Source organism: Furipterus horrens, unplaced genomic scaffold (assembly GCF_987537825.1).
Source record: "Furipterus horrens unplaced genomic scaffold, mFurHor1.1.pri manual_scaffold_10, whole genome shotgun sequence".
Taxonomy (NCBI): Eukaryota; Metazoa; Chordata; class Mammalia; order Chiroptera; family Furipteridae; genus Furipterus; species Furipterus horrens.
The window spans coordinates 77,726,280-77,743,714 of record NW_028327180.1 but is presented as its reverse complement, the minus strand read 5'-3'; the positions used below and the strand labels follow the sequence as shown (position 1 = coordinate 77,743,714).

Sequence of the window (17,435 nt, the reverse complement as noted above, 5' to 3'; positions counted from 1 at the left end):
GACAGCACCGGGCTTGGGAGCTGTCAGCTGGAATGGCTGACAGGACAGGCAGGTTTAGTTTGGAGAGAATCAGGTGTGTCATAGCATGGCCCCTGCCTTCCCAAAGCGCCAAAGGATGGCACCTGAAAAAGGTATTGTGCTACCTCTGTGTTATTCCAGGGATGGACATCAGGAAACACATTTTAGAGTCTCGATTTAAGGAAGAATTTTAAGCCTCTGTATCACTTGGACTTTTCCAACCACCCAATGAGCTGGGTTGTGAGGCTTCTGTCCCTAGAAGCATTCACGCAGCCTCTGGCTGCCCCACCAGGGTTTACTCACACAGGGTCTGGGAATCATGAGGATAACTTCAGGGGAATACAAGAACTCCTGACATTATTTGCAAAATAGTTTGTGCTTTTTTTTTTTTTTCTCCAGGAAAAAGGAAATAGCATCCATCAGCTTTTCAAGGGGGCCAGTGTCCTAAAGGTATTAAAAAATTCATAGCTTTGGAGGAATTAAGCTATTGGATCAGGTATGACTAGATTCTAAGGTGTTTTTCTGTAGATTTGAGAGTCTTTGGGTTAAGTATGTTCTTGTGAGTAACATAAAATTATTGCTCTTATTAGCTATCATTTACTGTGTGCCTGTTGTGTGTCACACAGTTTTACATATTCTACTTGAATTATCTCATGAAGTGTTTTTATAAAAGTTCTTGGAGATTAAACACTATTATTATGCCTATTTTACAAATGATCATACTGAGGTATGGAAGTTTGCCCAGGTTCATAGAAGGTTCCAACTTCTTCTCTTGATAGTTCGGTCTTTTTATGCCTAATAAATATGATGGCAACATAGGGAAAAATACAGTTTTTTTTTCTTGTAAATTTTAAAGGCAGGATGATAATAATAATAAGCAACTACCATGTATTGGCTGCTTACTTTCCTTGTTGACATATTTACCTAATTTAATACTCACCATAACCCTATTAAGTTAGGATTTGGAGAAGTTAAGGGGCTGGGAGAAATTAACCTGCTGTGGTCACGGGGCTTCTGGGGAGAGGGGCCAGGACTCGAACGAGCTTGCTGGCTCAAAGCCTGCATTCTCAGCTCTGTGACACTTGGGGATGGGACACTGAGCCAAGGGCCCAGACCCTTCTGTGTGTCTCTTCCAGGAGGACCTGTTGGAATAGACTTGGGGGAAGTGCAGAAAACCCCTTAGGGTCTGGGGCAGGTCAGGCCAGACAGAGCAGCAGCAGGACATGTCCTCGAAGTCTCAGAACAGGGTGCCAGTCCACGGGCTAACCATGAGAGGAGTTCCGGGCCAGTGAGCTTGAAGGACGCAGGTGCATCCGCAGCTGCCGCTGCTCCAGGTGGTTCGGCGAGCCTGAGGCTCCACAGGGCCTGTGTCTTGGGCCTCTGCCCCTCTTTCCCACCCCAGCTCCACTCAGGCTCAGGGAAGGGAGCTGGTCACCAGCCTTATTGTAGAAAAACACTGACTAGACCAGAGCCATCAGTCCCAGGGGGTGACAAGCTCAGGACTGATGGGGGGGGGAGGGGAGCTGCATCTTTGGGTTTCCATGTATTTCCCCAAGCTTCACAATAAGTTCCAATCCTCCCCAGCCTCCCTGGATTGGAACAGGATGTCAAAGGCCAATGTCCCATTACCTCTCCTCTGAAGTAGCTCATTCCCACTCACAGCACATGCCAACCGAACTGTCAAGGATAGGCTTTCCTCAGCCCTCTGGGGAGCGTGGCTGCAAGGCTGACTTTTGTTCTTCTGAAACCAGAATCTGATGCTTTAATTGTCTGGAGAATCTCATGACAGACACATGGAGAGGGAGGTGGGGATTTGGATTTGGATCTTCATTCAACAGATAGGTCTCTGAAGTGCGATGTGCCCCCCAGTGAACAACCCATGGGCATCAGCTCCAATCTTTGTTTAGCAGGGAGACAGGCCAGAGTGGAATGGGGAAACCAGGAGACTGCCCAGGAAGAGTCTATAGGGTCCCCTATGGGGCAAGAGAGTCACTATTATTTCCAAAGAGCCCACATTCACTTAGGAGTAGGTTGTCTCAAGGGAGAAGTTAATTAATCATTTCTTAGACACTGAGCAATCCCACCCAATCGAATTCTCCTGCTGGGCCCTTAAGAGGGGTGATTATATAATTTACCAACCACATCAGCAGTCTTTTGAGAGAGTGAAAGGTAATAGTCTTCATCGTTATACTGGGACAACTGTCTTAGACCAATACTGTCCCAGGCAAACCAGGACATACACACATGTCACTCTACCTGGGATGTCCCAACAAAGGTTTAGCAATGCTCCGGACCACTTGGCCATTGTGTGACTTTGGACAAGTTACTCGGCTTCTTTAAGTCTTAAGTTCTTCATCTGTAATATGTGACCAATACAGAGGTTGTTGAAAAATCACTCAATAAATATTGGTTGTGGTTGTTGCTATTGTTTTTATTAAACTTTGCTGCCCCTCAAAATACATGGAATTAGCAGAGTTAGTGTCTCAGCAGCTATAAAGGAATTGAAGAATATTCTTTCTCTCATAATTTTTTGGATTATAGCATTTTTTGGCTGTACCAGTGCAAGTACTTAACTCTAGCTTGTCTTTGCATGTTGTTATTTCAGGGGACAAAAACCTTTGTAACTTAGAAATGATTTTTGTGTGATGGCTGCCTTGAAGGAAACAATGCGTTGAAAGAAAGTGCATGTTGCTTCACTTCTCAAATTGCTCTTGGGAATAACTTTGAATATTAGATGAGAGTCTTATCTGCATCTAATTAGATATCCTGCTATTCATCCCAGAACATCAGTTCTCATTGTGAAATGGGGCTGATTATTTTAAATCCAGCTTTGAATTAATTTTTTAAAACCAACATCTTGATGGTTTCAACTTGATTTTAATGAAAACATTGAGTTGAATTTGATGATATCATTGTCATTTTGTTTATTCAACTTATTCCACTCAAGCAGAGTTTATGTCTACCAAGTATGGGCCAGCACAGTGACTTCGCAGTTGTAGGGCTCACTTGGTTGGGTAAGTGGGAGAACCCCAGAGGAGCATGTGGTTGTTAGAGCCTTCTGCCGCTAAAAGACAAATTGGGCCGTGCACAAAACAAACCTGGCTAAGGCTGGTGGTTGCTGCAGCCCAAGTTAACTGGATGGTTAATCTCTATCCCATAAACAGGAGGTAGGTGTCAGGTGAGAGCCAGCAGTGTGCCTCCTGTGGGCCAGGGTCGACAGGAACTGTAAGACAATGTGTACGTCAGGGAGCAAAAGTGCTTCTCTGGAGTTGTACCGTGTGGGTTCAAGCCCTATCTACCACCTCCTGGCTTCGTGCATATGGGCAATGTCTCATTGAGCATGCTTTCCTCATCTGTAAAGTGGGGCTAATAGTAGTTACAGGATTTAAGGGGATGAGGCAGGTGAGGCCCTAGACCCAGGGTCTGTCTGGTCACAGTGAGCAGTAACTATGCCAGTCACTGTTTTCTCGTCCCACACCGTCTCAGAAACTGGCAGAGCCCTTGGCTAAGGGCCTTTTGCTTCCCTCTGGTGGTGCAGATCAGAGTGGTCTGGTGTCAAGGAAACTGGGAGATGTTACCTTAAAAGCCAAAAAATTGCGTAGGGTTTGATTGCTTTCTTAATGACTTCCAATAATATCTATTTAACTTTCCAAACAGAGATGGACAGGAAAACACCCCGAGGGCTCTACAGCCAGTATGATTCTCCCTTGTGTGGGAGGGAGAGCATAAAAGCCGCAGTGGGCAAGCTTCCTTGCCCAGAGATGGGGAGTACCCAGCCATGGTTCTCTGGCAGACCAGATGGAAGTGATGCCAGAGAGGAAGAGATAAGGAGGAGGTGGGAGTGGTGGCTGGAGCTGTGGCTGGTTTCCCTGGATGTTCAACTGGGGCATGGCTGGCGTCCCCGAATCTCCTCGGATTCCCTTGTCAGCCTCTCCTTTGCCACCCTTGGTGCACTCTGGCTTTGCGGCTGTATCATCACAGTGTACAAAGTCGACCACGGGCCACATCTGAGCCAGGGTGGAAAAGCACTTCCTCCTGCTGCCTGGGAACAACTTGCAGTTTGCTATGAGCCCTCCCAGAACTGACAGAGGTCTTGGTCAGGGGTCACCTCCTTCCAGACTGGACAAGTGCCCCTAGAGCCTGGGCTGTGACCCTCTAGCATAGTGCTTAGACAGTTTCAGGCAGCGTCTTCGTCTCCCTTGTAGACTGGGAGTTTCTGAAGGGGCCATCAGCAGAATTCCGCACAGTGGGCAGCACATGGCAAATGCTGCATAATGAAGCAGCAGCTGGGTGTATGAATGATCAAACTCTGCTCTTGAGGATAAGGGATGGCACCACCCACCCACCCCCGCCCAAACCCTGTGCTCAGCATGGAGCTTTGCATGTAGTAGTAGCCCAGTGAGTGAGGGCAGAAAGCATGTTTTCGGGGAGCTCTGTAAGACTAAGATTAATTTTTAGTGTTTGATTACCTTATAAGTGCTGTTACAGGTTTTGGGAAGTTTAACAAAGCATAACACACAGTCCTTGGCTTCTAAGGCTACAACTTGCTAGATGTTAAAATTAAACTGTTAGATTGTAGTACAAGTCATGTAATGACTCAGGGCCAAAATGAGCCATCCAGATGGGTGTTAGAGTTGGTACTTGAGGTCAGGGCTGCTCCCTGGGCTGTGACACATGAGGTCCACAGAGCCCTGTGCTGGCATTTAATGTCTGCTGTTACCATCTTGAAATTCTTTTTTTTTTTTTTTTTTTAATAATTTATTTGTTTGTTTTATTTATTTTTAGAGAGATGGGAAAGGAGAAAGAGAGGGAGAGAAACATCACTGTGTGGTTGCCTCTCACTTGCATCCCCAACTGTGGATCTGATGTGCAACCTAGTCATGTGCCCTGACTGGGAATCAAACCAGCGACACTTGGTTCGCAGGCCGACACTCAATACCATCTTGAAATTCTTAATACTTTTTGAACAGGAGGCCCTGTATCTTTGTTTTGTATCAGGGCTTGCAATCAGGAAAAGCTCTTGGTGGAGGGGAATCTGAGTGCGGCTTGGCCCAGAGGAGAAGGTGAGTGGCAGAGCTGGGCGGAGCTCTCCAGGACACGGCTATCCTGGTGTCAAGCCTGGTGCCAAGCCTGGTGCTTCAGTGCTTACCTGCTCAGGACATGCTTGTGAAGAGTGCGGGCTCAGGGGTGGCATTTAGATCCCTAGTGAGCCTGTCTGTGAGGCTCCAGAGGTGGGGCCTGCGTGGAGGCCTGGTCTGCCCCGTGTGCACAGGAGCGTGCTTACCTTCCCTGGGGTGGGGGTACCCTCATAGGGTCCACTTGGAGGTCAGCCTGGCCTTGCTTTGCTGCACTGAAGTTACTCTGGAATGTGGTGGGTGGAAACCTCACTGGGCTGCTGGGAGGTCCAGAGGAGAAAAATGACGAGAAACAGCATGAAAAAGAGCCTTCTTCCCTGGAGCTAGGCACAGTTCCTGGCACTGGAGGGCCTGCGTTTGGTGTTTGAGAAGTGTTGGGGATGAGCCAATTCTTAGTGGTCAGGCTAATACCTGTCTGCTGGAGGACGGGGTTCAAATCATCTGCTGCTGCCTTTGTTGCCCAGGGACACATACATAAGACAGTCACACACAACGTCTCCACTCCTGCTCTCAGACAGACTAGGGCGTGAGGTCCAGCTTTCTTCTGCTGACCGTCCGCACCTCCTGATGAAATCATCTGACCTGTCTGGGCATGGCCCTGTGGGGCAGGGTAGAGCAGAGCAAGTGCCAGCTCGTGCTTGGCACACAGTAAGGGGCGTTGCTACTGTTATTAAGAATCAAGCCTGTGATTGGGGGGTCGGATTATGGAGGGGACACACAGGCCAGCAGGACTGGAAGACGAGGTACTGGTACTAGAACCACAGGTGAGATGGAGGAGACCCGCGCAAGGGCAGGGAGGTGTGCGCGCAGCGTGTTCAGAGTGAGGGGAAGGGGAAGGGGAAGCCTGAAACTCGGGGAGCAGTGCAGACAATACAGCTCCCCATCATGATGGAGGGAGAGGCCTTTGGGTTGGTGGGGCAGGGGATGAGGGGGTGGGGGACTTGGGGGCTGGTGATGGGGGTCTCTCTCAGCTGACTTCCTTTCAGTGGCACTTTCCTCAAAGCCCAAGCAAGGGCTCCTGGGAGAAGGGCTAGCCTCTCCTCCATTGCCTTGTATGTGCCCTCCCGCTGGGGCTCTGTTCTGTTGGTTGGTGTCTAGGCTTCCCTGTCCAGTCTCACTTCTTTTTCCATAATGACAGGAAGGGTGGGACCACAATCACCCAGACCCAGCATAGCCTTGGCCCACCGCTCCTGCTCCCCTCAGCCGAAAGGTAGTCAGGCCATCGGAGCAGTGTGATGAGTGACCTCGGCCAGCTCTCTTCACCTCTCTGGTCCTTAGTGTCTCCAGGAATGTACGTGGTGTAACAGTATTGCCAGGGGATGAGGCCCTGATGGAAAGGGCCCACAGTTGTACCCTGCTGAGGACATGCTGGGGCAGGTACTTCCTGTGTGTCCCTGGCAGAGCCAGCTGTACATGTCACTGGCTCCTGCTTTCTAGTGTAGCAGACAAGAAGTGCAGATGTCACCCAGAGGGCTGGGGACCCAGGCAGGCACAGGGAGGCCTGTTTCAGAGCCTGGTTGACTTAGACACAGTGAAATGCAGAGCTGTGGGCAGTTTTTGCAAAGTGCAGGTAGCCTGGTCTTGTGATTATTGAAGGAGCTCACATTTACCAAATGCTTGCTGTGCCTGGCACCTGAGTGCTTGATGCGGCTTGCCTCCTCGGCCTCAGAGGTACCCTAAGGTGAGCACTCATTGTCTCTACCTTGCAGAAGCAGAAACAGAGCCTCGCTATCTCCCGGCCATGGCTCCCAGACAGCCTGGCTCCAGAGTCCCTCAGTCTCTTAGTGGGCACTGCCTGCCCCTCCCCGAGCCCCACTGGAATCCTAGGGCCCTAGATCACGGGGATCTTGTCTGGTCTCCCATCTAGTCTCTTCTCTAAATGGGAACCACAGTAGGACCGTCCAGTCCCATACACACTGACCTGGCTACACCGATGAACCCGCCGCAGGATGGGGAGCTGGGCAGGGAGGAAGCATTATTAACCTTGGGGCCTGGCTTTCTGTCTCTGGACAGGTGTTAGCAGGTATTTGGGAAACACCAGTTTTCCCTCCAGTACATTTGTTACTGTTTATTCAGGACGTGATAACATTTGATTGTCATCCTGGCTTAATTAAATAGAAAAAAACTTTGTAGTCTAGAATTTTGGTACATTTCAAATATATTTTATTACTTTTATTTTTGTCTTAGAAAGGACATGAAACCTGCATGCAAGGCTAATGGCTTCTGACACTTATAGAGCACACGGCACAGCAGTACAACGCGGCACATACCGAAGGGGCAGATTTACAAAGGAAGGGGCGCGCGGTCATCTTAGCTCGCAGGAGCGGGCTGCACTGTTTAACTTGAAGAATGACGTGGGATCACAATGTTCCATTGCGATGAGGGAAAGAACCAGGCTTTGATGGTTCTCTCATCCGTAGAATGCATGTCGGTAGCTGTGTACTGTGTGTGTATTCGTGCATTTTTAAGTTTTCTCCTAAGGGTTTTGCTTAAGTGTCAGGAACTTCATGTGCTTCTAAAGCATTAACTATTGAAGCAGTGAACTTTCATAAACCCTCAGGTTGGAGAGAAGACCCAAACCCTTCCTTAAGTGCTGTTTGCTTTGCCATCCCAGGATCTTGGAAATGTTTCCTGGAGTGTGTAAAAATTAACCAGGGGCATGAGCATGTTTCTCTGGCAGCCAAACTCGAGTTCATAAAAGAAGAGGTGCAGAGAGATCTGCTCCTGCTTGCCAGTGACTGGGGCCACTGCAGAGTCCTCCTGAGCCCGTGACTGACCATGAGCCCAGGAGAGCCTGTGGCGGCTGTGCTGAGGCGCCAGGACCTCGGAGTGAAAGCTTCTGCGCTAGGAATGGAGCGGAGTGGCTATGAAATGTCTCAACCAAGCTCCTTGTTCCTCCCAGGTGCTTATAAAGCTCAGATGTATAGTGATGTCTGGACAAATACAAAAAAGCTTTTTTTCTTTTCTTTTTTTTTTTTTTTACAAAGGGAAGGCATGAGTTTCCCGCTTTTCAGTAAAAAGCAGTCTATGATGAAGTTTGGAGCACAAGAGAGATGGGTTTCACATCTGGAAGCCTTTTGCACACAGCTATAAAATGTAAAAAGTGACCCTTGGTAAAAAGTGCTTCGTAACAATATATAATTTGTGCCTTATGCCTGTGAGAAAGAAAGGGTTTGTTTTTTCAATCTGCAAAGTCCTTTGCTGTCTCCCAACTGGTATGAAGATTTCCCATCAGGGGTTTCTCACCCTATTCTTCGTAAACCCTGGGAAGAGAAAACACTCACATCAGTGGCTCAGAACCTGCATGACTCAGGCAGTGCAGGGCTGGGGGCTCCATTGCTCTACTCTTGTCTCCAGCAGTGCCCTTCCCGGGATCCCAGGAGTGGGGAACATCTCAAAGGGCGCCATCACCAGGACCACAGCAGCTCACTGAATCGGGCTTTGTCTCTCTTAAACAGCCTCCACCTCTGCAGTCTCATTTTTCCTCAGAGCAAACCCTCTCTGTATGTGAAGAAACTGAGGCACAAGGGACTTACGGGCATTGAATGTCAGTGGTGGGAAGGAGGTCTCTCTCCAGCATGGGCTGGGGGAGGAGAGGCATCTCCTTGCTCAGCTTAGGTTTGTCTTTCTCTGTATTTTGCCCAGAGAATGCCCATTGTCTGGAAAAACATCAGCTCGAGAGGCAGCTGCCTTAAGACTGAAGAGTGTGTGCTGGGGCTGGGGCTGGGCCTGGGGCTGGGGCTGTCATGGAGGCCTGTGGCTCCAGGTCACTTCCTCTCCTAGTCAGCAGGCCTGTGCGCATTCACAAGCTGACCTTTGCCCTCACTGCCCAAGCCATCTCTATTTCAGTACTTGCATCCTTTCTCTTCTGCTCCATGGCTGCTGTGGGTACTTCACACTCAGACAGCCCATTGCTCCCTCTGCCTATTTCCTGACTTCTGAAGACCATCTCATTGTGCACTGAAATCAGATGCCTGCTGCTGCAGCTGCCAATAGCAGCCAGCAGCTCTGGGCCCTGAGGTGCTCCGAACTCTCTGGTCCGGATCCCAGGGGCTGGGCTGGCCTGCGGGCCCCCCTTCCTCTGCCTTAGGTTCAGCACTCTCCCTCTCTCTGCAAAGAGGACTTCCAGATAGTTCCCTCAGCTCCACTCTACATTCACAGAGACATTTTTGACCTTTTTCAGGGAGAGGGGAAAGGAGAGAGGGGAGAGGGGGAGAACAAGGGAATGACCCTTCCTCTCCCAGGACACCTCAGCATTCCAAGAAAGAGGGATGAACTCATTTTGTAATGCAGTGATGGAGTTCTGGGATGGAGGTGCCCTGTCTACCCTCATTGTAGGAATTTGCAGAAATAAAAAGGATAGGGCTTCATGGGCCCATGCCTGTCTCCTCTTTATCACAGCGGTGGCCCAGCCGGAGGGGTGAGGGATAAGCACGCCTGACAAAAGGCCTGAGTATCTCTCAGCAGCCCGATGATGTTCCCAGCCCTTCCGTGAACTGCCCCTGAGGTTAGCCTCATTACACTTTTGATGACACGCGGCCTGGAGCATGATGGTAGACAGGACAGGGTCCTGCTTTTGCCGTGTGAGCTGCCTGCCCTGACCAGAAAGAGGGCTTCATTCCCATTAGACTTAGAGAAAATAATCTCTCACTCTCATCATTTTCTATTTCAAGCAACTGCAGACACGGCAGTTTTGGAGGCAGCTCAAAAGGCTCAGGTACTGGGGTTGCACCCAAGTGTCAGCTGTGGGGGAGCTGGTCACAGGCTGAGCTTAGAACAGGCGGGCCAGCTGAGTGGGGTGATGGGAGAGGCAGCACAGGGACCCGAGGCAGGGAGGGGGAAGGTGACACTGAGAAGCCTGGCCTCTTGCCTGTGCTCCCAAGCGAGTCACTCCCTATCCCCACTTAGCTCTGCTTTTCTCCTCTGCTGGATGACGTGCTGGCACCAGCTCCTGGGAAACTCACCTGAGCACATGAGCATGTGCACGTGTGTGTGCATGTGCTTCCTTGGCCATGCTGTACAGATACAGGTGTAAACAGGCTCTGAGTGTGCAAGGACAGGTCTGCTTCAGGGCACCCTCACCTTTGTGTAGTTTAGGGGAACCAGGAACTTGCCTCCTCTCTGAGGCCAGACATAGAACCCCAGGAGCTGTGAATTTCTATCTTCTGATTATGGGGAGACAGAGCCCAAAGAGGGTAGGAGTCTGGTTCAGGGCTTAGATTATCTGGCCACTGCTTCCCCTAAGGTTAAGAGTAGCTCTGATTTTAAAGGGTCAAACCCAAGGTCCCTCCCTGCACCTGCAGGGAAAAGAGTTTATCAGGTTTCTGGGCAGCAGGGGTCATGAGGAAGAATATATTGTTGGCAAGGAGTCATCCCTATCATCTTTGGTTGTACCTATAGTTTTATAGTTAATAAGCCCAGTCACTTAAGTGGTCATGTTTCACCTCATAAGAATCACACAGAGAGCTGTGTTAGGCGCTCACCTGCCTTTGTCAGGGAAAACCCAAGATCATATAACTTAAGAAGAGGATTAAGACTAACATAAAATTTAAAATGAGATAAACTTTAGTTCACAAAAGGATACATTTTTGATGCTTATAGTTGTCTAAGAGAGCAATAGCCTGCTTTGTTCTGTGGTGAGTTCCTTGTCCCTGGGGGTATGTAACTAGTGTCTGGGTATCTGGCTTCTGTGGTTACTGTGATGGTTGTCCACCCATTAGACATGGCTAGAGGACCTACAGGGTGCCCAGGATCTGGATCTGGGGAAGGTGGGACGGAAGATGAGAGGAGGGGGGCATACCTGCGCTTCTCGTTCCAGGCATTGTACCACTTGATGAACCGCTTGGTGCTCTGCAGCTTGGGGTGCAGGCAGTGCTCCTGACCCCGGTACCTTGACACGCTTTTGGTGGTGATGCTGAAATGGAGCAGGATAGGGTAGAGCATTGAGGAACTTGAATGATAGCCCCTTATTGTGGCCTGTGGGTGGCTCTGGTCTTTCTCAATCAAAGCACAGAGACTGTAGCTTTCTCCCTCCTTTCAAGGGAGCCTAACTATAGGCCCACTCCCTGGCTGGCTCTTCGGAAGGTCCTGGTTGTGCCCTTATTCTCAGACTCCATGTTAGGGTATAAACCTTTCTGAGTGATCAGCTTTCACTTTCTGCCCTGGAGCCCTCAGAGTCTGGGATAGTGTCTCCCTCTCTTCCCCACCTTCCACCACCCTTCACCCCCACCCCCACGCAGGACTCCAGCCTCCCTTGGGGAACAAAGGTCAGAGAACTCTTCCAGTTCCTCTGAATCTGGGGGGGAGAGGGGGAGAGAGCTAATGCCAGCAAGGCGCACGTGCCAAGGCCTCTTTCCTTCGGCTTGTGTTGCTCCACGGCGGGGCTGGGACATGCCCTGCTTACACCAGGGTCTCCATCTGGCCCTTCAAACCCCGGTTCCCCTCTGTCCCCTGCAGATTATCTCAGGGCTGCTGCTCCTGAAGCTAAGTCTTGTTGGCCTTGAAGGCCATTGTGGTTCCTGAGCTTGAAGTCCCAGCCATCTCACCCTTGGGCAGAAAAATAAGACCTCTTTTCAGGCTTCTATCAGCCAATGGAGGGCTAACCATGCAGTAGAGAAGCACATGGCGTTGTACAGAGTGCAGCGCCTGGGTGTGAGTCCCAGGTCTGTCTGGGGGACCCTGGGTAACCTAAAGCATTCTAGTTTGCCCATCTGTTAGTTGGGTATAATAGTAGGACCCACTTCTTAGGGCTATTGGGATGATTAAAGGGCATAATCTATGCAAAGTGCCCAGCACCTGGTAGATGCACAATGAATAGTTATTGTTATTAGTAATTGTCACCGAAGACGAGGTGGCCATGGAGAAAGAGAAGCCTTAGTGTGTGAGCTCCAGCCTGGATTGGGAGGCCAGGCTGCTGCCCAGAATTGCTGTGCCCCTCTCAGCAGGAATTAGGAGGAAGCTTCTGGGTGGTGGAGGAAGGATGGTGTTCCATCATGAGCGAGCCTCTAGGAGACATAGGAAAGTGGAAGGTAAGAGGTGAGGATGTCACTCCCTGAGAGGTCACAGCAAGAGCAAGATATGGGGAGGATTGGGGACTGGGGTGCTGGGGAATGGGGAGCAGGGAAAGAGGGCTGGTTGGAGGTCTGGGTGGGAAGGGACGGAGAGAGATCGGTTAGTCTCCTGCAGGTTCCCAAAGATAAAGGATTAGGGATTATGGGCCATGTTCCAGAAAGGATCAGTCTTCATGAACTCTCAGTCCCCCAGTTAACAGGAGGGGAAATCGAATCTTGCCGCCAGAATGGGTTAGAGTATTTGTGGGCCACCTGCTTTCTCCTCACTCCTGTGCTCTGAGTTTCTAGGGCCCCCACTATGGCCTAAGCTTCCTGGGGCAGAGGTGGGTCCTCCCCTGATGCTGGGTGACGAACCCTGACTTCACTGTCCCTCTTTATGAGACCTGTTGCTCCCCAGGTCTTATCCCTCCTTTGAGGTCTTGAGGCCAGGTGTCAGAGTGGAGTCTGGTCCTTTTCCTCCCCTCAGCACCTAGTCACTCTGTAGGAATTTAGGCCATGCCCTGCTCTCTCTGCCTGCAATGCTGCTCTTGCACTTGCAGTAAAAGGATATGGCAAAGCCCAAGAAAAATCGCTCCTCAGATCACTGCACAGGCTGAGAATCCCAAGTCGGGAGACCTGAAGGTCAAGGAGCAGGAGGAGCACTCAGCCCTCCACCACAGGGTCAGATGCTCAGTCATGATACTGGTACTGTGAAAATTGGTTGTGGGGTGAAGACACAAGGATTTCTGCCCCCAGCCATTGCTCAGGAATTCTGGGTCCTGTGACCCCCTCCTCAGTGGTTCTGGGGTGCTGAGGGTTTTGGCAAGAGCTCAGTGGACATAGGACACAAATTGCTTTTTCTATAATCTGGCCTCTCCTGGACCCTTCTGGGCGCAAGGACTCCCACCTGCAAAGCCGAGGGCTCCCCTCCCCCACCTCATCAGAGCTTTCCGGGAGACTCGGGATAAGCTGGAAAACTTGCTTTTGTTCAGGCTTTGGGGCTGAAAACCTGCTTTGGCAAAAAGTGCTGGTCTTTTGTCTGATCTAGAGAGTCTTAGAAGCTTGAGGGGAGAGGACCTCCAGCCCTTTAGGGATGGGGGGTTGGTCTGGGTGTCTGATAGAGCTTTGGGAGAGGCTGACTGCACGTGGATCTCATGAGGCTCCTGCAAGTTTCCACAAGGCTCCATAAAGCTTCTCATGCACTTGCCTGTCAGTTTCCTCCATATTCCGAAAAGTTTAGCCAGGAGAAAGAACAAGTCTCCTTATCAAGCATTCTGTTCTTTTGAGATGTCACTGCACCCCACACCCTGCTTCTCCTCCCCGCGAGGTCTCAGCCGCTGGACTCAGTGTGGAGCAGTGTTCAGCACTCAGAGGACTGCACACCTAACTTGCAACATCCCTCTCATTGTTCAGTCCCCAAGCTGGGAGCCAGCAGGAGCTTATGGTACCTACTTCAGCTCCTGTGATCTCTGGCCTCCACAAAAAGGATTTTCTGGCTATCTTTCTGGACTTGGGTCCATAAGGCAAGGGGCAAGGCACAGAGGCAGGGACAAAAGGTTAATTTAGGTGCCCGGGAAGGAAGGCAGGGGCGCTTAGCCCAGGCCAATGGTTCTCTGAATTCCTTAACTTCAGCCAGACTGTGCAGCCTCCAGGTAGCGGTGGGGTTTGGGGGCTGCCTTTGCAGACACTGTGGCCTTGGGGCCAGAGGGGCCAGTGGGAGGAAGGCACTTTCCCAGACCGAGAATAGAATGTGTCCTGTTTCTGGGGGAGGGGAAGAGGGGCCAATGGTCTGTGGCGGATATTTGGTAGCTGCTTTGCCAAAGGCTCCCTTTTTGGCCAAAAGCATGTTGATGGTTAAACAGCGGTGCTGGCCTCAAATGGTTAATTGGGAAGGCAGAGGAGCAAGGAAACGCAGCGTTCTCTCTGCCCCAGTTTCACAGCTATTTCCCACATCCCCACCAAGCAGAGCTCCAGCCATTGGCACGTGAACCCCAGCAGGGCACTTTCCACAGCTCTGCTCAGGCTCAGGGACCCACCAGAGTCCAGACGGTGAAGAAAGAGTGAGGATCAGTCTCACAATGGAATTGCTAGAAGCCAAAACCTGGCTGTCCCATGGTCCCCTGACTGGAGAAAGGCTCTGAAAGGAGGGTCTGAGGACATATGACAATGTTTACTTTAATCCTCTCTCCAGTAACACGGAGGCCTCAAGTTTGGGTGCAAATTCAATAGTTCTGGGTGTGTTTTGAGTGCTTTTAATCTAGATGTTCTAAGTTGGCACAGGGGAACCATTTAACCCTTCATCACCCAGGAAAGGTGGGCTACCCATTTGAATCCTAGCAAGGGTGAACTTCTCAGGGAGGCTCTTTCTGGAACACAGGGCAGTGACCCTCTTTCCAAACTCTCTTCCAGACTGTCGCGCCAGCGTCTTAAGGACTCACTGGGCAATTACAAAGGCTCTGCTAAGGCCCTGCCAAAGGCGGAGAGAAATGTTTGTTAGTCCGACCCAGCCCCACGCTGTGTCCCAAGCATGGGTTAAGAGCAGCACGCACACGCTAGCTTGGCGTGGGAACTCACATAACCATCTTTTCCTCGCAGTGCGGGTACTTTGGCTTCATTTCCAGCTTCTTCACATCGCTGTAGCGGATCTTGGGCCCCTTCCGGGAACACTTGCATTTGGACCCTGCGAAAGAGCATGCAGGGGCCGCTCAGTTGCGGACGCAGTCTCCTTCCCCCTGGACCGCCCTCGGTGCCCACTCGGTACCCCCGGGGTCTCAGGAAGCCTAGCATTTGGCGGTTGGTCTCCTCCGGATGGGACAGCTGAGACGGAACCCCTCCTAGGCACTCACCGTCCACACCCGCAGCGCACAGCGCCAGGAGCATTAGGAGCAGAGCTGCTGTCAGGAACCTCATGCTGGCCAGAGGGGCGCGGTGCGGGAGCAGGGACAAGGGGAGGGCGCCCGCCCGGCTCCGCTTTCTCTCTGCCCAGAGCGCGCCTCCCGACTCCTCTCGCTCCTGCTGCGCCCGTCGGTGGTAGGTGCCTCGAGACCGCCTCTGCGCTGCGCGCTGCGCTCTGCTCCGGGCTCCGCCCGCCCAGGCCTCTTTTAAATCCGCTCTTGCCCTCACCGGGGAGCGAGCTCATTAATATGCAGAACCACTCGGTGACTCACTGAGATTTCTCAACACGGTGGGGGGAGGAGACCATCCCAAGTCTGCCTGCCGGGACCTCAGACCTGATGCCGTGGCACACGCGCCCTTGCACAGTCGTCTGCTACCCTCGCTCCCACACACACTCTCCTGCACACACTTGCACAGCCAGACTCCAGCAGCGCACACAGCCAGTGCCCTGGCTCCACCGGACAGCAGCTTTTCTGATTCGCATCGCTCCCGCTGGCCAGACCAACCTGCTGTTCTGAGCCCATGGGAGACCCAGGCCTGTGGCCCATATATTCTGAGAAGAATTGAAAGGGCTTGGGGCAGGTGCCAGGTGTGCGTGCCAGCAGGCCTGACTCTTAGGGTGTGAGCAGTTTCTTTTGGGCCAGCAGCCTGGTGGCAGAGCACAAGGCCTGGTCTGGAGGGAGACTGCTGTAGGTTGTGCAGCAGGAAAGCCATCGCCTGGAGTCACTGGCTCAAAGACTGCCTGTGGGGAGGTGCAGTCACTCTTAGAGGAAGGCTTCCTAAAGTGGTATGTGGCCCCTGGCGGTGCCAGCTCTCTAGGCATAGGGGGAAGGTTGGGGAAAACCAGGCAGGGGTTCCTCCCTGTCACACTCTTCTCCAAAGCCATGCAGAAGCCCAGGAAGGAGATATGACAATGGCCGCCATCTGGATGAAGTCCATGTTCCATTGTGCCAGACTGTCTGGTGTGTTGGTGTGGGCCTAGGCATGGCGATGGAAATTCCTACTGCACTGCTTTCAAGTGTAAAGACTTTTGTTTCAGCACCTGGAAAGCACAAGTAGTCACAGTACCTGTCACAGGGCAGCTGTGAGAGCTACATAAGATCAGACATATAAAGTGTTTAACAGAATGCCTGGCTGGTAGTTGGTACTCAGGAAACGTTACTTGTTGGTATTATTATTATATAATTATATATAACTTTGATTCTTATAAGTCCCCTCCCAAGTTGGTCTTTTAATTACTTATTTGACAGGCATAACAGGCTCAGAGGGAAGCAATAACTTGCCCAATATTACATAGCCAGGAAGCAGGTGCCTAGGCCAGGAAGGACCTCAGTGTATGTGGCTGCAGATCTGGAGCTCCTGTCCCTGGACCATCCTACCTCCCTCAGGAATGTGGTTAAGTGCTTCTCTGAGAGACCCAGGGACAGGATGGAGCTTCTTAGGCTCTGAGGTCCCTGGGCTTAGCTCCCAGGCAAAAGCTGGAGCCAGATCAGAAGCTGCCAGGCTCTTCCAGTTCACACAGCTCTGTGCTCTCAGCCCAGCAGCTTCTTGGGAGCCAAAGTGCCCAGAGGAGATCCTGGGGGGATGGGATGGGGTAGGCAGCTGATGAGGGGCATAGTGGGAAGAATCTGTGTTGTCTCTTCCTAGTTAAGGAGCCTTGGCTGCCTGGAGGGAAAGCTGAGCCATGAAGTGCCCATGAGCTGGCTTCAGGCCATGTCCTGAGTCCTATGCGAGCAAGCAGCTGTGTATCTATTCATAAAGCAAGGGCAACAACTGGACACTTGGGTTTATGTGGAGGATAAGTGAAAAGAACTGATTTTTGGCATTTAATTTTATAAATTTAAAATTATTTTTTTCTTAATTCAAAACTACCATATGTTTGTTATCAGAAAACACAAGTAGAAGAAAACATAAACACACACCCAATTCCACCTACTCTGCAATCTACATCAAGACACTGAAACGCTATCTTTTCAAATCCTCCTCTCCTTGCTTGCGCGCTTGTGCACAAATGAGATCCGTGCATGCCCTGTTTAATAACCTGCTTGTTTTACCTGTCACTGTATCATCAACATCGTTCCACATGACTGGTTTTGCTTCTACATTTTCTCTTTTAATGGCATCATTTGAGGTCATGTAGTATAATGGCTAAAAACTTGGTGTCTGGAGTCACTGCCTGAGTGCGAATCCTAGCTACCAGCTGTGTGACCTTGGCCTATGATGTAACTCTTTCCGATATTGATTTCCTCATCTTCAAGATGGGGATGATAATGGTACCTACCGCATAGGGGGAATTAAATGAGATGGTGCATGTAAAGCTTTTATTATGGTCCCTAGC

General features: G+C 50.9%; 1 protein-coding gene across 1 annotated transcript; it reads right to left on the bottom strand.

Annotated features, from left to right (window-relative positions):
- Positions 1-7,293: 7,293 nt before the first annotated feature.
- On the bottom strand, positions 7,294-15,302 carry CXCL14 (C-X-C motif chemokine ligand 14). Its single transcript, XM_090288289.1, has 4 exons — positions 15,049-15,302; positions 14,777-14,882; positions 10,954-11,067; positions 7,294-8,416 (listed from the first exon to the last, which is right to left on the bottom strand). The coding sequence occupies exons 1-4, from the start codon at positions 15,110-15,112 to the stop codon at positions 8,401-8,403; spliced, it is 300 nt and encodes a 99-aa protein (XP_090144415.1). The 5' UTR covers positions 15,113-15,302; the 3' UTR covers positions 7,294-8,400.
- Between the last annotated feature and the right edge of the window lie 2,133 nt (positions 15,303-17,435).

Coding starts and splice junctions, on each gene's coding strand:
- CXCL14 (XM_090288289.1), bottom strand. CDS start 15,112: ATGAGGTTCCTGACAGCAGCTCTGCTCCTAATGCTCCTGGCGCTGTGC. Junction 14,883..15,048: donor GTGCGCTGCGGGTGTGGACG/GTGAGTGCCTAG, acceptor GCTCTTTCGCAG/GGTCCAAATGCAAGTGTTCC. Junction 11,068..14,776: donor TGCGAGGAAAAGATGGTTAT/GTGAGTTCCCAC, acceptor GCTCCATTTCAG/CATCACCACCAAAAGCGTGT.